General features: G+C 44.3%; 2 protein-coding genes across 2 annotated transcripts; one reads left to right on the top strand and one right to left on the bottom strand.

Moving 5' to 3' along the window:
• Positions 1-1,259: 1,259 nt before the first annotated feature.
• On the bottom strand, positions 1,260-4,913 carry LOC124706677 (probable glycosyltransferase STELLO2). The gene is made up of 3 exons (XM_047238350.1): positions 2,879-4,913; positions 2,208-2,334; positions 1,260-2,131 (listed from the first exon to the last, which is right to left on the bottom strand). Exons 1-3 carry the CDS (start codon positions 4,603-4,605, stop codon positions 1,655-1,657), a joined length of 2,331 nt encoding a protein of 776 aa, XP_047094306.1. The 5' UTR covers positions 4,606-4,913; the 3' UTR covers positions 1,260-1,654.
• A 9,288-nt stretch (positions 4,914-14,201) lies between these two features.
• Positions 14,202-20,641, top strand: LOC124647930 (mannosylglycoprotein endo-beta-mannosidase-like). Its single transcript, XM_047187777.1, has 11 exons — positions 14,202-14,365; positions 14,553-14,691; positions 15,112-15,339; positions 15,451-15,509; positions 16,415-16,463; positions 16,650-16,880; positions 17,695-17,864; positions 17,941-18,145; positions 18,499-19,167; positions 19,263-19,490; positions 19,568-20,641. Exons 1-11 carry the CDS (start codon positions 14,202-14,204, stop codon positions 20,369-20,371), a joined length of 2,946 nt encoding a protein of 981 aa, XP_047043733.1. The 3' UTR covers positions 20,372-20,641.
• Positions 20,642-21,154: the final 513 nt, after the last annotated feature.

The following is a 21,154-nucleotide window of genomic DNA, read 5'->3' as shown; positions in this document are numbered from 1 at the left end:
CCCCTATCTTCAGCTTCTCCACATCTCTAGAACGCTCAGTTACAAAAACGAGCAGGGGCATAGGGCTACACACAACAAGCAACAAGGGAGCAACAAACATCTAAAAAACTCCACGAATTTGTCCCGCTTCACGCTCATGAACGAAAGCATTAACAAAATCACAGATCCACAAAAATCCGCCTAGTCGAACATCACCAAAACAATATAAGGCTATACGCAGGTCTCCTGCCGCTCACGGAGTTGTTCTTCACCACCAGCAATGCAAGAACAACGAGCTTACCAAAGGATCCGAGCTCGAAGAGAAGCTCCGAGACCCCACGACGACGCCCCCAGGATGCGGAAGGGCGCAGCGAACTGTGCTCAACCGCGGCGCACGGTCTCCTCTCCGACCGACGACTACATGCGGCGATTTCTTCCCTTCTGCCCCCGCTTCTCTGCCTCTTTGGTGTTCCTCTCGCGCTGGATTTGGGTAAGGACGGGAAAAAAGTGAAGGGAAAAGGCCGTTACCGGTGTGGGTCTCGCGAACGAAAAAACCGGGAGAAAACCAGGAAAGAGAAAACCAGTAACGACAAAAAACCGGTAAAACACGCGAGACTTGACAAACGTGCAAATTCTTCCTTCCATGATTAGAATCACACGTTAGAAAATTCGAGTGATGCCGAAATATAAAACAACCGAGTGATATATAGCAAAAGTGTAATATTTACTTGTTAAAATTCAAGATTACATTCAGTATGAGCCAAATGGACAACATGTTTTCATAGATGTCGGAGATTTGTCTAAATTTAGATGTACCTATGTGTAGATGCATCCAAATTTAGACAAACTTGTAACATCTTTTTACGGACAGAGGTAATATTAGTTTCTACATTTGTTCGTCTAGAAACTTTCACATGAGTCTTGGTGGAAAATTGAGATGTAAAAGGTAAGTGTAGAGACAACGACTTTGAAGAACCTTAATGTAACTTTTGCTTTTATGGTTAATCATTGCGTTTCATGTTTCTTTCAATTTGATTCAACCACAAATGAATACTTTTAATTTTCCACAAAAAATAAATTTCTAGAACAGACATTGTAAATAATTACCCAGATTAGAACAACAGCTCAGCTCTCATAAAGCAAGAACGAAGATAAAATTGCTACAACAAAATTTTGCAATCCACACATTTTTTTGTCTCAGTCCAGAAGGTTACTGCTGCCAGACAGATAATTGTTTTGTATTCTGATTTGTAAATAACCTACTGTCCCAGGAAAGCATGTTGATACAAACATGAGGTGTTCCTCTAAGAGAGTATGCCTGATTTTCATTTGTCAATGTTGAAGGATACAATAGAAAGCTCAAATGTGGATCTGTACTATAGACAACCAGCCACCAAAACTCTTGCAAAACAGCTGACCGTGTTGAAGCTCTTCTTCTCCTTGGTAGACTCGTATCCATCCTTCCTTTCTTTCAGTAGGACAGCTGGACCGAGCTGATCCCCAGTAACCTTGTCACTATTGATACAACATAATATACAACACCTTTGAAAGTAACATCTACAGAATAAATGAAATTACAACAGAGAACTCCCTGAAAACTCAAAACTATCGCTGTCTACTCTGTCCTCACTGCCACAAGGATGATGTTTGCATTTCGACTAACAGGAATGAATATTTATACCAACTCCATCAGAAGAGGGTCTCCCTTGGACATAAGCCGAATCACCTTTATGAAATCAATCTCGTTCATCACTTTCACTGGGAAAACAGCGGGCGACTGAGCTGTATAAATACTGGAGAATGTCTCATTGGCTGCCAGGTTGGTCCTGAAAACTGTTCCAGCCAGAGCTTCCGAATCAAAATTATCAGGCGAGTCCATTGCCAAAAAGAACATTGGGACAGCGATCTTATGATGCAGATCCAAATCGCCCACAAGACCAACAAGATCACCGAAGTCCTCAACAAACCGTCGGGGCACATAAAACAGTTCGCTGCCACAGAATACAATCTTATCTTTGCCCATGCTTTCTTTGTATTTGGTCTGGAAATGAACAGGGGAATTACTAACGACCTGCTTAACCATCGCACCTTGCTTAACAAACCATTCCTCTTTATTGCTCTCCAGTGGAACCGTAACCCAAGAATGTGCAATCTGCATTAAGAAAAAGTATTATGAATCCTAATCTATAAAGTGCATTGATAGAGAACGTACATGATCAGGAACAAACCTTATTGGTAATCCAGAGTTTTTCCTTGTCTGCTTGCAGAAGGTTCCAGTAGTTAAGAATCATGTGGTCTTGGAGGAAAAGAAATCCATCAGCACCACCATATCTTCCAAACACCTTGGGAAGATACCTGATAAAAAAATGCAAAATATTTTTAACATGATTAGAATAGATATACAGACGGTGGTACTGTGTGAATATCAAGATAATAGAACTGCAAGGAGCATACTAGGAGAAAATTTAGTCAAATAGAAAAGATTATGTATTGTTGATTGGCTTCTTAACATTTGTGTGTAACCCCAATGTTTTCATTCTTTCTCGCCCATTTCTTTCCACCTTGATGTATTTATATACACTTTTGTATTCCCTTTCATATTAATATAAAAAAATCAACGCCATAGGGGATTCCCCTACAGTAATGTTGTTAAAAAAAACTGAGCAAAATAGTTCTATTTGCCTGGGTTCAGAAAATTGATATAGGAACATCATCTACTCCGGATTAAATGGTTACGAATTTCTGATAGCATTGAATCTGACTGAATAAACATCACAGTTATTATGCTAATAATTATGTAGTTTGATAGTTTCATTTCCATATCACGTAGTGATCATGTTTTGGAGATAAGTTATAAACGCAAGTAAAATAAGAGTAATTAGGGGCAGCAATCACTCACTTGTATGCGTGTGACAGAGCGCAGCGGTCAACAGCAAGCTCCACATTGCTTTGCTCGGCAAGAATGATAACCGTCTTGAATATCCGTCCATATAGCAGCCTCCACTCCAGGGCCACACGATCTACGGGCCCACTAACATGCATGATGAGCACAACATTACCAAAGTTCTTCCTCCACTTAATCAGGTTTCCAATCTCATAGTTCACTGTGCCAATCTCATCCACCCCAAGGTGCACAGATGGCAGCTTCTTGGGCACAAACTCCTTCATGTCACCCTCCCCAATGGTCGCGCGCTGCCTGTCGATCTCCAACGACATGAGCCGAGGCTGGCGATACCCTGCTGCGAGCAGGTCCTGCAGCCAAGCAGCCGTCAGCCTGACTTCCTGCTCCATCCAGAACCCCTCCTCAGCCATGGCATAGCTCAAATCAAGAATCCTCTCGAACAGCGCCCTCTTGTTTGATCTCCACTCGGTCAAGAATTTGATCAACCTGCCAACATTGACATGCAGATCCTTCTCCTCGGCGAATGGGTAGGCCTGCACATGATCCTTGCGGTAAATAGTCGGCGGATAGAAAGCCACGTACCCGCCGATCTCCCACAAGATGCGCTGAGCCCAGTACCCGCGGATCACATCTGCCGCCATAGAGCTCACTGAAACAGGCATCATCAGCCCCCAGAAAGCCTGTGTGTGGAACAATGTATTGAAGGAGTTCACTGGCGCCATCAGTCCCTGCGGCAGCGCCACCTTGGGGGCCTCCGGATCAAACCTGAGGTCGAACGGCGCAGTCGGTGGCTTTCTAGTGAAGTAGAACACGGCATCCACATCCGGCAGGCCGTCAGACAGCCCCTGCTGAATGTACTGGTGGCCACTGAAGACCTCGGTGTAGAAGGCCTCGTGCGCCACCTCCCCGACCTTGTCGAGCGGCAGCCCCCGCGGCCACACGGAGCGCTGGCCGAAGTGCACGTAGGGGTTCACCACGGTGCGGTTGGGGTCGGCGTGGCTGTACTGGAGCATGACGGGGTGGTCGGCGATCCCAGATCCGAGATCAACATCGAAATGCCTGGCGAGATCGTTCCCGGGCACCTCGGCGCGGTCGTCGGCGTCGAAGATGAGCTTGGCCCCGTGCTGGATGGCGAAGAGGTAGCCGGCGGTCTTGCGGACGTGGGAGGCGTAGGGCAGGAAGTCGACGGAGCGGTAGCCGAGCTGCGCCTGCAGGTCGAGGGAGAGGAAGATGGCGCCTTTGAGGTCCCAGTCGGTGGGCGTGTGGGAGTTGCCGACGGCGAGGAGCTGCCAGCCCTTGACGCGGGTGAGGGCCGCGAGGGCGGCGGTGGGCGGGGAGGAGACGGAGACGACGATCCACCGCTCGGCGCGGAAGGTGGCGAACGGCGCGGAGGAGGGGATCGCGAGGGGCCGGATCTTGGACCAGGCGACGTCCGGGTAGGGGAGCGTGGTGGGCGCGGAGGAGGGGTGGGAGCGGTCGAGGCAGAGGAGCGCGGCGGCGTCCGGCCCGGCGCCCCGGAGGAGGAAGACGGCGGCGACGGAGGCGAGGGCGAAGAGGATGAGCAGCAGCCTGGAGGAGTTGTCGGAGGCCCAGTTGCTGAAGTCGAGGCTCTTGGCGAAGGGGCGCGGGTGGCGCCTGTCCGACCCCGGCGCGGCGCGCGGGGAGGTGGGCGGCTTGCTCCCGCCGTCCGGGAAGACGCGGTCTTGGACCAGCATCTCGGGCATCGTCTCGTCGGCGGGGTGGATCTGGAGGTGGAGTGGAGTGCGTGCGGGTTCGGTTGGGGATTAGGGGCGCGCGGGATTTGGGGTGGTTGGGTTCGGTGGGCGCCGACAGACAGCGAGGCGGGGAGGGGAGGGGAAGGCGGGAGATCGGTGTCGCGGTGGGGTGGGGAGTCGCGATCGGCGCCGGGGAAACGAGAACGCGGCGTCGCGGGGTGTCGGTCGGGGAGTGGAGCTGGAGTGTGGGTTACTCCTGAGCTGAGCAGTGAGGGATGCCGGCAGCGGCCAGCGGGTGGAGTGGAGGGGATCGGTTGGTGGGAGCTCGTGGTCGCGGTGGGGAAGAGAAGCGGCCAGCCACTGCTAGGGGAGTCCACCACCACCACAGGGTGGAAAAATGGAGGGAGATCGTTGGGATCGTACCCTTTCTTCTCCCCCACTTCTACCCTTTTTTGTGCTTGCTTGATCCAAATTCAAAACCACCAAAATGGGCTGGAACGATCTGCATCACCGTTTGTTTAAGAGATTAAGTACGGTTGCATGCCTTGCACATGGCGATTGAGAAAGGTGGTTTTGCGGATGGGAGTAGATCTGGATCTTGGGATTAATGTTGATTGTTGATGCGAGTAGCTTTGATGGGACAAATCACTTATTTAACCACTAAGTAGTAGTATTGCAGTGAACCAGCATCAAGGACAACTTGGTTTTGGACGATGGCTTCACTTATCTTTGCACATGTGCGGTATGCCCATGCTTCATCTTCTTCTTTTTGAATCGGTGGCAATTTATTGCCATAAAATGTTAAATTAAGTTCTAATCGTGAGAAAATGCATATCTAAGTACTAAAAGTTTATCAACTGTGTCACCCTTTGCCTAAGGTCCTACTTGGATCTGACATGCCTATGTTGCCGTTCACGGGTGCCATGTAGGCAATATTTTATAAAAGACCCCAAAGTAAGTCGTTGTTCTAATTGAATGGTCCCTCGCTAACCGCAATTCTTCCATGGTCCATCCATGCAGAAGGCCTCCTCCGAGGGGTGGTTTTGGTAGCCTCGTGATCATGGTCAGTGCAGGCGTGGACGCGCCCGTGAAGTCGCTCGCTGGCGAGTGCCTCGCCGATCGAGTCCTTGCGCACAATGCGGAGGACCGCCTCATCATACTACAACTGCATGTGGGCATGTCGTGGCTGAGGCGAATGGCGTCCTTCTCGAGAAGATCGACCACTACCACATGGTTGTTGCGCTATACATGGGGGAAGAGGGCGTCGGTGAAGGGGTAGAGAGGGACACCAGAGATGGAGATGGGGATGCCCCCACACCGCCACATTTGTTGCTTCCTCCTTGCATTGTTTTGTGCTACTACCTTTGTGCCTCGTGCCATCGTGTTGAAGGAGAGAGGGAAGGCCATGCTCGTTCGTTGAGAGGAGATGTGGAATTGGGGATGTAGAGTAATTCTGGAAGAAGAGGGAGTGGGATGAAGAATCGGTGAGTGAGGACTATGATATTAGAATATGGACTTAATTAGGGGGTTTTGTAAATATTGCAAACGTGGCACCAGTTCAACGGGCCCCACATGCATGTTAGGCCTAGGTAGGACCTCATGTTACACGCTTGAGGAACTTTGAAAACTTGGATATGCATTTTCGTACAGGTAGGACTTACTTGAAACCCCCACTATTCTTTTTGGACCCTCGGTGCATTTTACTCTATAATGAATACAAAGATCGTCCTTTGGACGGAGGAAGCAAACCTGAGTATGTACGTGGCATCTATAATGCTAGTAACAACACTAGGAGCCACCTAGTGTGATTATGAATTAGAAATTATATTTTCATGCTTAAAAGAAAAACTTTGGAATATGATCCATTTTGCCATGATCTCCTAAGGCACCATGCTAGAACTACTGCCAAAGGAGTGCTCCAAGTTCTTTTTATGGCAAAGGTAGTCCGAAGCCAATGTGACATGTTGGAGTTGGTTGTCATCCAAAGTTAGTCCTTCCCAGCATGCCATCGAATCCAGAATAGGAAGATTGTTGATGCCTTATAGTTGCTCGTGCTCCAAGATGATGCATGCGCTTCTTGAGTTGTTTTCTTAAACGACATCATCCCTTCAGCTAGTGGTTGTCACAAGAGCCAGTTCAGTTGCTTGATGTAAGCATTTGGTTGCACTCGTGATTACCTCATGATTTTTGTGAGTGGTAACCTTGGTAGTATATAGACCTCAATGAGTAGGAGTTGGTTCTTGTGTAGACCCAAGTGATTTCTCCTTGAGTTCTTCGTGTAGTGCGACACCAATGTTTGCCTTGCAAGGGGTTCTTCAAGCACGCCTAATGTTTATGTAGATTGGTGTATAGATGCATGAGCACTTTGTATTGGGTGATGATGGATAGTACAGCAACCATGTTGTGATTGTGTGCCTAAAAAAATACTAGATAGAAAAGTTAGTCACAAAATAGGTGATGTCGTCAATCAACCAAAATCTATTGGGAGGAAAAAGATGCCCTTTCAACTTCCATGAGTCTCTCCACAGATTTAGCAAACTCATTTTGTCACTCGTATCTTCCATTTTTGTATGTCTAAGAACATCACTTGTGGTCGAACACTGGTGTGCTAGTCAGCATAGATGTACATAGATTTAAAGGAACATCTAAAGGGGTTCGCGGGAAAAATATTTTTTCCAACTAGCGTACACGGATTACCCAGATCTATCTGGGAGTAATGGTGTAATGGGAAGATTCCACTGACGTACCCTTGTAGACTGTAAGCGGTTAACATTCCGCTAGAATATGGATGATGTAGTTGTACTTCATCGCCGACATCAGGGTCGAGATGATCCTCGTAAAACGACAGGTGCCACAAATGGCAACACCTCTGTGGTTTCGCACATGTATGATGCTCAACAACGACTCCCAATTCTCTGATCCATCCAAGAATGTGGAAGTAGATCTTTTGGATCGGAACACCAACATCATGATGGTGTATTGTGATGGAGTCAACCCTTGTGTAGATATCTTCGAGGAACCACGCACGAGAGAGAAAACGAGAGAGGGAGAGGTGGAGGCGCATGGGAGAGGTGGAGGCGCATGGGAGAGGGGGAGAGGGAATGGCCGACCAAGGGGAAGGGGTGCGGCCAAGGTGCCCCCCCAAACCCTAGCATCCCCATCCTTATCCATGAGGCCAGCCTCCTTAATGGGCTCCCCTCCGAGACGGGCCCACTAAGGTGAGTCGCACATTTTAATTAAACTTGTTGAATGCTTGTGCGTTGCTACGGCTTTCTATGATAACAAAAAATCCATAATTTACATTTAAAATGAAATATATTGCAGTATATATAATATATATTTATCTTGATATGAAATGTAATTTTAAGAAAATCACTAAATTATTTCATGACTTTTAGTTTATGATGTACTTGTGCACATCGTGCTTGCTAGATCATTGGATGGATAGATCATGACAAATATAGTATGCGAGAAGCCCAACTCCGCTCCAAACTTGAAATCTCAATTACGCATTCTATACGCATATGTGTTATGTCATCAAGCAAAATTCTGTCTCGTTTCCCACCCTTGTAAAGCTACACGCTCCATCTTACGAATGTTGTTTTCTTAATTTGGAAGGATCTGCACTTCGGTTAAGGTTGCCTCTATTGATGATCAAACACACATTAACCAATCATATAATTATTCTCGCAACATGACGATGGTATGTGTTTGCAGAAAACAATATATGTGATACAATACATTATCGGCTAAAAAATCAACGATCCTCTAACCTCTCGCACTGAATTATGCATATGGATTTGCCTACATAATAACAATCAAGATTTCTCTCTCAGTTTCAATAAAAGATAAAGGGGCTACTCAGGACCAAATGGCCATGACCATCTGAAAATTTTATTTCTCTAACAAATGAGGAACCACACTTCTGTCAACATCAAGCATTGCAATAAGAAACTCTAAAACTCCGGCCCTTCTCCGACGGCAAGATGTATCTATCACTGCTGCCATTTCTCCTAGTAGCACGATGTATCTACCACTACCACACCACAAGATGAGATACAAGGGGAACAAGAGAAGGTTTCAGGGGGACTTACCTTCAGTGACGTTGTGTACATAAGGCACCGTGAAAAATTGTCCACATCTCTACCATCCACTGGTGATCCAATGGATTGAAGCGACCAAAGGCAAAAATTCATCCATACTTGGCCAATTTCAGTCAGAAAGCTACATAGAACAACTAATCAATGCCATTTATGTTTCTGAAGAAAGCTAAGCTGCAGAAAACTACCGAATGTTGTAGGTAAAAATTTGAGAAAATTAACTGATTTTTCTGAAAAAAAAATTACAGAAAACTAACTAATGTTGCATATATAAATTTCATTGGCAAAAAGCAATGCTCATCACAAAGCATTTACCACTAATTTTGCAGACTGCAAATCTGAAGGAAATCACAACTGAACATTGGTGTTTCGTGAATAGCTAGATTCAGTATAATTTCGTAATCTACACACAAAACTAAGGACTTTTGATTCATACGTACCTAACCCCCACATGCATGTATGTCTATTTGTTATGCATGGCTCGGTTGAAACAATGAACCTTATGCATGGATTCAAGATCTGCTGAATACAAAGAAGATGGAGAAAACTGCTTGTCACGCATGGGCGAGTCGGCGAACTCACTTCCGGGTTAGGCGGACTCAGCCAACAACATCTTCGTCACGATCATCTGAGACGCCGCGATGGCCCACTTCGACCCGCCAGGGATCGTCTCAGAACGCTTGGGGACTTGCCCTCAGCAGGTTCGTTCAGCTGGACTCGCCAGCGCGGACCTTCCGTTGCGCACTCACCCTTCGCGGAGTCGCCACGCTCGGGGATTCTCCCGCCGCGGACTCGTCATCACCGGCTCACCATGCTCAGCTACTCGTTCGCCGGACATTCGCCGCGCTCAGGTACTCGCTCGCCGCGCTCGGCGACTCGCCCTCCGTGTATTCACCGCGCTCGGGAACTCGGCCGCCATTTTTACTGCCCTCATTTTATATACACTTAGCCACACGTCTTGTCCCTGCTATACACAACTTCCATTAATCAGTGCAAGAAGGCTTACCTGAGCTGCCTAAACCACGGTATATTCGAATCCACCTTAGCTATCTAGAAATACAACCTTTGCACAAAGAGGATTGCAACCTTCTTGATGTGAAGTCTCACGCCCTTCTGTGATTTCAAAGAGTATTGGCAAACTATTGCCGCAAAAAAAGGGAGTGACAAATATTTCAATTGGGACTGCATCCAGCCATCTAAGCCTTCGAACTTTCCTGCTGGACTAATTTTACTTCAGGCCATGCATGAAGCTAGCCCAATAACTAACAATGGCCTTTTGACTCGTGTCCTTTCAGCCCACTCCAAAATACGAAAGTCCTATGTTTCACAAAAACAAAAACAAAAACGAGAAGATTCAACATTTAAGTTGGTTTATGAAAAAATAAAGATTTAATTTATCTCTTTGCAAGAGCTTAGAGCGAAATACATTGTTCATTATCTGCAAAATAATCTAGATATCACCCGTTTCTTGTACCGGGAGGCTGACATCAAGGACCAATCAACCAACAACGTCCCTAAACTTTTAAAAGGTAAATTAAATCAACCAGAAGGGATTGAAAAAAAGGAAAGTATCCCGCAATATCACAGATAAAAAATAAGGATATCTCAAGTTTCTTGTACAAGGAGGCTGACATCTGGGACCCATCAGCCAACAGCGTTAGCATCCCTCATAGTTATAACAAGGTAAAAATTAAACGGAGGGAATAAAAAAGGTAAATATCTCGTAATATCGATTAATGGTACTCCCTCCGTTCCTTTCTATAGTGCCTATAGATTTTTGGCATTTGTTTCAGAATATAAGGTTGTAGCTTAGCTTTTTTTTCAATTACCCCCTCCCCGTTCAGCTCCCAAATCATTCAGCTTCCAAAATTATTATGGTAAGTTAGGAAGATATGGATTTCCCAAATTTTACGTTGATCTCAAATCGTTCAGCTTGGGGTCTTGTGTAAAAATTACTCTTGCGCTAATTTCCGTGCCAAAAAACAATAGGCACTATAGAATGGAACAGAGGGAGTAAAAAATAATCGAGATATCACACATTTCTTGTACCTAGAGGCTGACACTAGGGACCCATCATCCTGCCACGTCAATAAGGCGGCATGGGATCGAAAGAAAAGTCAAGTAGGCAGGAAATCATGGGTTTAAAAAATCCAAGAAAAGAAAAATTTACCGTTCAGAGAGGCTGACATGTGGGACCTATTTTGCAGCAGCGGCCTTAATGTTTCAAAGGCTTCAGGGGATCGAAAGAAAAATCCATGTAGCCAAAACTCAAGGGGCCAAAAATAATCTAAGAAAGGAAAAAGTTTATTGCACATAGAGGCTGACGTATGGGTCCCATGAACCAGCAACCGCCTCAACCTTAACAAGGCGGCAAGGGATCCAAAGAAAAAGTTAATTTGCTAGAAATCAGGGGCCAAAAATAATTCATAAAGAAAACGTATATTTTACAGAGATGATGACATATGGGTCCCATTTTGTGGAAGAGACCTCAACGTTTTAAAGGCAAGTAGCTCAAAATCAGGGGTAAAAAATAAATCCAACAAACGAAAGGTTTATCAGTAAGAGAGGCTTACATGTGGGACCCATGAGTCAGCAGCGTCCTCAACGTTTTAAAGGCGGTAGGGGATCGAAAGAAAAAAGGCAAATAGCTAGAAATTATGGGTCAAAAATAAATCCAACAAAGAAAAGGTTTATTGTTCATAGAGGCTAACATGTGGGACCCATAAGCCAGCAGCGTCCTTAACGTTAACCAGGCGGCAGAGGATCGAAAGAAAAAGGCAAGTAGCCAGAAATTATGGGTCAAAAATAAATCCAAGATAAGAAAATGTTTATCGCTCAAAGAGGCTGACATGTGGGACCCATGAGTCAGCATCGTTCTCAACATTTTAAAGGCGACAAGAGATCAAAAGAAAAAGGTAAATAGCCTAAAATTAGGGGTCAATCCAACAAAGTAATGGTTTATTATTCATAGAGGCTGACATGTGGGACCCATGAGCCAACAACGTCCTCAACATTAACTAGGCGGCAGAGGATCGAAAGAAAAGGCAAGTAGCCAGAAATTAGGGATAAAAAATAAATCCAAAAATAAAGGTTTATAGTTCAGAGGGGCTGATATGTGGGACCGATCTGCCAGCGGCGTCCTCATCGTTAACCAGGCGGCAGGGGATCGAAATAAAAAGACAAATAGCTCAAAATCAGGGGTCATAAATAAATCAAAGAAAGAAAAATTTATAGTTCAGAGCGGCTGACATGTGGGACCAATCTTCGAGCAACGTCCTCAACGTTATACAATAAAAAAATTATTGTATATGGAGGATGATATACGGGTCTCATTTTGCAGGAGCGGTCTCAACGTTTCCAAGACGGCACGAGATTGAAAGAAAAAGTAAGTAACCAAAAATTACGGGTTCAAAAAAATCCAAGAAAAAGAATTTATCGTTCAGAGAGGATGACATGTGGGACCCATGAGCCAGCAGCGTAAATGGTCGATTAGAGAATGTGAACGAGAGGGCACGATCGGAAAAAAACATCGCTAGAGACGCTGCCATCTGGGCCCTGCAACCCTGAGGGTGCGGATTTGCGTTGACTTGGCCGGTGCACCCAAGAATTTATCATGCACAACGTCATAGGCCATCATGCGCGACGTTTTTCACGTTTCTGTGGTGCTAGATGGCCTCAAAAACGAGAAAAAAGCTTTGAAATGCACCACGGAGAGAGAGCAAAAATCGTCGAGGATGTGCATCAACAACCACGGCCCGACTTGAAATTAGTCGACCATGACAAATTTTCTTGTAGTGTAGCACCACCCTAGAATCACATGTAGTGACCAAATATTTTAATCATATGCACTCTCTTAGAATTCTCTTGGTTAGTATGCATTATATTAGGATCACACACCTATACACAACTGAAGTAGAGATAAATGTTATGTTATTAGGATTACATTATATGATAAATACATTCATGCAACACCCCGCTATCACCTCATGCCTACACCTTTAGCCACTGAAAGTTACACATCACTACTTCCGATGAAAACTGGAATTTTTTTGCTATTGTTTCCTCCTTGTTCTATTGCTTTAAATCAAATGTTATAAAATCACCACTTGATTTGTGAGTTTATTGATATACAAGTGTGGTTGAGAGTGACGTCTCAATTGCTAAAGTCATATTGATATTCTTGTGTTCCCCTTGAGTCGAACTATAAATTTGGGTAATACTTTCCATTGAAGATTTCAGCGATCCCATATACTTGTGGGTATCAACAACTCAATGTCACAAAAAGCCCAACTTTGAGAGTATTTAGGCAAACACAATGCTTCCCATGATACCCATGCCGGCTTACGACTTACATTCATGCTTTCCCAACAAAATATTTGAAGCATAAAATTAACAATAAGGGCCTAGATTGTAGTTTACATCGCGATAGGAGGATCACTATTGATGACCATTGTGGTGCTTCTCTACCGTTTCATCACATTGGAGACTGTGCTTCGACGATGTAACATACCCTTCTGCATGTACCCGTCAAAGGGGACGGCGTACCCAGCGAGCGACGTGTCCGAGTTGGGTAGGTGTGACCGCGTCGCAGTCCTCCCAGCGTGCGGGCACATATTCCACTGCAGCTCCCTCAGGGAAGAGGTAGCACTTGAGATCCCACAATGGCCATTGTGCAGGGCATCAATAGCGTGACAGATATGTTTTTTTTTGTAAACTTCATATATGTGCTTTACAACATATACATAGGCGAGAGAGGGGGCATGCCCCCCCCCCCCCCCCTCTTTGGTGGAAATTGTTGTGAAACCCCCTTGTTCATATGTGGATTTGCCCCCATATTGACCTATATTTACGAAGTCTGCGTCACTACCGATCTGACTGGGGAGGGGGGGGGGGGGGGAGGGTTAGAGTATATTACATGTTAGTCAAATTAGGTAGCTTAAGATTATAATCTGGATCTATCTCTAGGTTTTTTGGAGTTCAAGTCTTGTACCCCTATATAAACAGCCTAATACGGCTCAAATCAATACAATCAATATTTTCGTAATTTATCACTGTAGAACATGCCAACGCTAAAAGTGTGCTCGTCTTGAGGCTTGAAGTTGATTACTCCCTTCGATACATAATATAATTAATGGTGAAACGAGTAAATAGATACACTAAAATATGTTTAGAGATATACGATACAGCTGCAAGTATTATAGATCGGAGGGGCAAGTATATTGACTTGTACTCACATGGTGCTTGAAGATACATTTGGATTTCTAAAATTTGATGAATGCGCCGCTCGGGGTGCATTGACCTACGCTACCCAATCCGCCGCATGCCACGTCACTGCCTCTGCCCCGGTCCCCACCTCAGCACCACGTCCACGTGACGCTGACGCCCCTGTCCTCGCAACCGCCGAAAACAAGAGCCCGCCGCCGCCGCGCACTCACTCACTACCAACACACCAATCCCTTCCCTTCGGAGCGCGGCATCATCCTCCCGAGCAAGCGATCCGGCGCGATGGCAGCTGCGGGGGCACCGGCCGCGGGCAAGCAGGTGCTCGACACGGGCTGGCTCGCCGCGCGCTCCACCGAAGTGGCCCTCACCGGCGTCGAGCTCACCACCACCCACCCGCCGTCCAGCTCCGCCGCAGCCCCGTGGATGCACGCCGCCGTCCCCGGAACGTACGTGCTTCCCCTCGCCGATTTATCCTCCGCAATTGTTTACATCTTCCAGCGGCTGACTGGATTCGTGGGGAGTAGAGTATCTGCGGTTTGGGTGTAAAGCACTGGGAAGATTTGTTTATTTGGACTTTTGGACCGTGGCGCTTGCTTTACTGCTAACAAAACTTTTGGATGCTTCCGAATGCAGCGTGCTGGGGACCCTTCTCAAGAACAAGCTGATCCCTGACCCCTTCTACGGGCTGAACAACGAGGCGATCATCGACATTGCAGACTCCGGGAGGGAGTACTACACATTCTGGTTCTTCACCACCTTCCAGTGTGCTCCGGTATGCAGTTACGCGATTTAATATATTCCCTTTATCGAAAAAATGCAGTTACGCGATTATGCCATTGCTTAATCACGAATGTAGCATGAACCTAGTATAGTATAGTGATTTTAGGCAGTTGTTATTATTATTATTTTTTACGAAAAGGCAGCCTGGCCTGCTTTTCATTTAGGCAGTTGTTAATTCGGCACAGGAGAACTATCTCCACGACCTAAGTTTCATTTACTACTTATTGTACTGAATTTTCTCATGGAACTGACCTTGCAGCAGTGTATGACTGTATGAATCTATGAGATATGCTGCATATTTCTCTATCCGAACTATCTGCTTTAACCGGTGCCAAATACTGCAACTGCTCTTAACTGATGCGAGCTGGACTTAACGCTATCAATTTTTTTTTCTGCATCATTCCATCCCCAGGCAGGAAATCAGCACGTGAGTTTAAACTTCCGTGCAATAAACTACTCAGCAGAAGTGTACATAAATGGGCACAAGGAGGTGCTTCCGAAAGGAATGTTCCGGAGGCACACCCTTGATATCACTGAAGTTCTGCATCCTGATGGCACCAACCTGCTTGCTGTCCTCGTCCATCCTCCTGATCATCCTGGTACAATTCCTCCTCAGGGAGGCCAGGGTGGTGATCACGAGGTACCAATGATCTACACCAAAAGATGTTAATTTCATTCTATTTCACCTTCAATGCTTTTCTTCCGAAAAGGAATACGGCATGGTCATACTTTTCAACTCGGTTCATTCCAGATTGGGAAAGATGTTGCCACGCAGTATGTTGAAGGATGGGATTGGATGTGCCCGATAAGGTAATTGGTGATTCCTGTATGATTATGCTATTATTAAGCACATAATTTTTCCGCATTAGTTTTTCTAACACCAATAGTATATTCCTACGATTTCCAATAATTAATTTTATTCACTTCATGAAAATTTTGTATACCTTATGCTGAACTTGAATCCTTTTATACACTCTCTTTCTCGACTTTCAACGTCGACCACATATTGGCATGATACTAATTCACTCAAACGGGTTGCTTCTAAAAGCATTATGTATCCCCACCATGATACATGATATAGCATGTCTGCCCTTTTGAGGCACTTGAAAATCTCATTACCAGGCCAGCGCATCAGGGGTATAGATGTCAGCTGGCAAGTTTGATTGCTATGTGAATTATCAGCAAAGATTTTTTTAATACTGTAAAACAGGAAACCAACATTTTTCTTAACATCCAAAAATAGCATCGTAATGCAGTTTAGTTATGATGTTTATAATTTGGCAGGAAACTACACATTAAAATGTCGATCAAACACAGGAAAGCCTCTATGTTGAATTTCCATTCTCCCATTTTGACCACTATAACAAAAAATAAAACCACCAGAATGGATCTTTTTTTTTGCATTACTGTTCACACAACATTTTTTTTCAGTAAACCCAGGGTGTGTGCTAATTTCTTTAGAAGTCATCACTAGCCAAATATTTTGTCCATGTGGCGAAGACTACTGCCAAGTGGCAACAATATATAATGTCCTTGTTATTTTACACATTTGATTAATTGTTCCAAATAGCCACTTCCTATAGTTTCTTCTGCACTTTTACTAACAAACCACCATAAAAAACTTTACAGGAAGTTTTTTCCTTTCATTTTCCTATTTGATTATTCAAATCGTAATTTGCAACAGCAGTAATTTCTCATTGTTTTTGGCATCCTAGGGATAGAAACACTGGAATCTGGGATGAAGTGTCAATTTGCGTAACTGGGGTGAGTTTAGTAGTCCTGTTATCATGTACTTATACTCTCTCCTTTATGTTATCCTTTGGTGGTATCATCATGAATATTGCAAACATGAAATGCAAATCGAAGAAACTGCTCCTTGATTACTGATTGTATGATTGTTTGAGTCATGGTTTTTTGCTTATGTCTGTTTACACTTTTTTTCCGATGTAGGCTGTGAAGATAACTGACCCCCATCTGGTTTCAACTTTTCATGACGATTTTAAGAGATCTTACCTACATTGTGCACTTCAGTTGGAGAACAAAAGTTCATGGCTTGCAGATTGTACATTGAAAATCCAGGTCTCAGCTGAACTTGAAGAGGATATTTGTTTGGTGGAACATCTTCAGAGTTTTGCCATATCAATTCCTCCTAGTTCAGTTCTTGAATACACCATTCCTCCTGTAAGTTAATTTTCCATGTTGCGCCTTTTGCATTCTTTTGTCAATTTTCTTATTTTAGTTATGATTATGACATAGCACGACAAATGGGTTCTGTTGGAATTAGTGCCACACATGTGTTTAGGGTTATAATTTGAACTTGGTATTAACAGATGGTTAGGTGTTGGAGTCGAACACTTGTAACCTGGGCGTAATATATGAAGACACCACAAGGTACCCAAGTAGACTAGACGAAACAGTAGGTATAGACACGAGATCCTGAGAGGGGCAGTTTGGTCACCAGTGGGCAAGGTGGCCAGACCGCTCATGGTGGTTGGTTGGAGATGCTGTCTGAGGCATCACCGAGTAATTTCTTCAGTTATGTTATGTCAATTTTTAATACATGGGGGGAACTCCCAAGCAACGGCCCATGGAGATGTAGGCTTCAACCAAACTCCATCGAACATAATCTCTCCATCATATGCTTTCTACGATGGTCTCAGGATATCCAATGTCTATTTCCTCACCCGTTCTTTTTTAAACAGAGATATGTAATTAATAAGACCACCTTAACTAACCATGTTAGTGCAGCACATTACAACACCACAGCACCAAATTGACTCCTGTTGTCATGTTATGCAAGGAAGTAGCTTGTCATTCTCCTACCTAGATCTTTAGCAGAAAATATCCAGTGTTCATTCTTAAAGGCACGGTAACCTTGGTGTAAGCACATCCGTCTTGCGCTATCCGTGAGTGTTGAATCTGTTTAGTGATAGTTATTTATATTGCCATGAAGTCCCAAATACACAAACTGGTTAACTCTTTTATATATTGGCAGCTATTCTTCTATAAGCCAAACTTGTGGTGGCCAAATGGCATGGGAAAGCAATCCTTGTACAATGTTGAAATTAGTGTGGATGTTAAAGGATTAGGAGAGTCCGATGCATGGAGTCATTATTTCGGGTTCCGTAAGATTGAGAGTACCATTGATGGTTCCACTGGTGGAAGGTAACTTATTCTATTATCTGTCATGTGTATAAAATCTGTGCCCGTGAAAACATGTGTAAATGTAACTCATCTGCAGGATCTTCAAGGTAAATAGTGAGCCTATTTTCATCCGAGGAGGGAACTGGATATTGTCAGATGGCCTGCTTCGATTAACAAAGAAGCGATATATGACTGATATCAAGTTCCATGCTGATATGAACTTCAATATGCTTCGCTGTTGGGGTGGTGGATTAGCAGAGAGGCCTGATTTTTATCATTTTTGTGATGTATATGGTTTGATGGTAGGCTTAAATTTGTCTCAGGCAATTTATTTTTCCTGTTTTCTTATCCAGATTACAAGATATTTGTTTGTCATAAGAGTAAAGGGTTTTGAATAACATCGACCAACCTTTGCTTCCTTCTAGTATTGAGAAAGCTGGTAATTACCAGCTGGTTGCTGGGTTTCCTTGCGTTCACATGATTGTGATTTGGGTTAGATTTTTTTATAACTTACTTCTAGTTAAATTTGATTATTGTTTCATGGAAACATACAGTTCCGAAATATCCTTTTGGAAAGATATTATTATTTTTAACTCACATAGTAACCGGTTTGGTTCCATTCTGAGTTTACTTAGCATCAAACCGTTTTATGCAGGTATGGCAAGAATTCTGGATAACTGGAGATGTTGATGGCCGTGGAGATCCAGTATCAAACCCAGATGGTCCTTTGGACCATGCTCTCTTCCTTCTGTGTGCTAGAGATACAGTCAAGTTACTCAGGAATCATGCTAGTCTAGCTCTATGGGTTGGTGGTAATGAGCAAGTCCCACCAGTTGACATTAACAAAGCACTGAAGAATGATTTGAAGCTACATCCGATGTTTTCCAGTAATCCGAAAACAAAAGATCAAGGTAAATATCTATCCCAAGACTCAACTGACCCAAGCAAATACCTGGACGGTACTAGGGTGTATGTTCAAGGATCAATGTGGGATGGTTTTGCCGATGGCGAGGGTGACTTCAGTGATGGTCCATATGAGATCCAGTATCCAGAGAGCTTTTTCAAGGACAGTTTCTACAAATATGGATTCAACCCGGAAGTTGGTAATGTGGGCGTTCCAGTCGCTGCGACTATTAGAGCAACCATGCCTCCAGAAGGATGGAGCATTCCGATCTTTAGGAAGGGAATTGATGGGTACATAAAAGAAGTCCCAAACCCGATATGGGATTACCACAAATACATTCCCTACTCAAAACCAGGGAAGGTCCATGACCAAATTGAACAATACGGCCATCCAACAGATCTTGATGATTTCTGTGAAAAGGTAATTTAGTTCTGCCACTTTCTCCATCTATAGAAGCTTTATGCTTCATAAATGAAGCAATGTACTTTGTATCTAATGGCCTCCTTAATCTTCAGGCACAATTGGTCAACTATGTTCAGTACAGAGCACTCCTAGAAGGATGGACTTCTTTCATGTGGACAAAATTCACAGGTGTTTTAATTTGGAAGACACAAAATCCATGGACCGGACTACGTGGACAGTTCTATGATCACCTCCAAGATCAAACTGCTGGGTTTTATGGTTGTCGTTGTGCTGCTGAGCCAATTCATGTCCAATTGAATTTGGCCAGTTACTACATAGAGGTACTCTCTGCAACTTAGAACAGTTAATCTCTCTGCCAAACGTTCTAGAAATTGATATGTGAAAAGTGCTTTTTTAGGTAGTTAACACTAAGTCGGATGAACTTAAAGACGTGGCTGTAGAAATTCAAGTATGGGATCTTGATGGTACATCCCCATATTACAAAGTTACCGAGAAAATAGTGATACCGCCAAAGAAAGTGAAGAAAATTATGGAGATGGAATACCCTAAGATGAAGAACGCCAAGCCTGTCTATTTTCTACTACTTAAACTCTTCAGGCTGTCAGATAAGGAAGTACTTTCCAGAAACTTCTATTGGCTGCATCTTCCTGGGAAAGACTACAAGTTGTTGGAAGAGTATCGGCGGAAGATGATTCCGCTCGAGATTGGGTCCGAAATTTCTGTATCAGGCTCTACATACAAGGTAAGAATGTCTGTGCAGAACAAGTCAAAGAAACAGGCAACAGAAAGCGCAACCTCTGTCTCAACTATGCAACTACATGATAGAAATGGTTTCCACAGCATTGGCCGAGAAGCTACTTCCGAGGTACAGGGAATTGGCAGCCTCTGGAGCAAAATATGCAGAGGAACCGATGTGGCAAAATCAGATGACAGCCTGCGAAGAGTTGAGGTGAACGGGACCGATTCAGGCGTCGCGTTTTTCCTTCAGTTTTCTGTGCACACCTCTGAATCATCCACCCAGGAGAATTACAATTACAAGGACACGAGAATCCTTCCAGTTCACTACTCAGACAACTATTTCTCGCTCACACCAGGGGAGAAGACGACTGTCGACATCTCCTTCGAGGCTCCGGAGGGCTCCAAGCCCATGGTAATTCTCAGAGGCTGGAACTATCATCTGAACCATACCATGACGATGTGAGGCGTGCTTTGTCTGTGAAAAATGCAGTTGAGTCGAGGAGTGGAATAAGATCTGTGTAAAATAAGCACATCGATCTCTAATAAAGTGCAGACATGAAATCGACGGTGAAAATGTCAGGGAACCAAGTTGTAGGTGAACATGATATTTTTTTTTTAAAAAAATGCTATTCCAATGTTTGAGAAAAAATGAAATACTTCAAGCATGTACATATTACCTTGATACTTACTTGAGCAAATTTCCGACAAGTGACATGCATTCGATCTAATCATATATAATCCTATATCTGTTTAGCATAAAAGGGACAAGCGCACCTGTCCAATTAGATCATCTATGCACAACCACCATATTTCTATCACAACTACTACTAAATCCCTACTACTGGGCTCACTTAGGATACATGAGTGGATAATATCGATCTCAAGCTAGATTGGGTCGGGAGTTGCGATCCTGGGGCCTAAGATGATTGAAGCTTTTGTTGGTTAGCTTTTTCTAACGGCCTTGGCTAGCCGCTGTCAGTATAGGTGAAGGTATCTTGACTGGCAAAATATGCTTAGAAAGCAGCCCGTTCTTGGCCTACTAATCCATGAATAAATGTACCTGTTGTGCATGACTCAGCCTACCCAGACCTGCTATTGCCATAGATATGCACCTTGTAGGGCGTCTTGGGTCAGCGCAAAACTTCCCTGTCAAAGTACAAGTAAGTGGCCTGACCCCTTTGATTGTGCTCTGGAGTTTGCGTGGCTGCACAATCACCATCATTAAGCAGTTGTACGGGCACCGCCC

Source organism: Lolium rigidum, chromosome 4 (genome assembly GCF_022539505.1).
Source record: "Lolium rigidum isolate FL_2022 chromosome 4, APGP_CSIRO_Lrig_0.1, whole genome shotgun sequence".
NCBI lineage: Eukaryota > Viridiplantae > Streptophyta > Magnoliopsida > Poales > Poaceae > Lolium > Lolium rigidum.
Note: the sequence above shows the minus strand (reverse complement) of the source record. Positions and strands in the feature narration are given on the sequence as shown.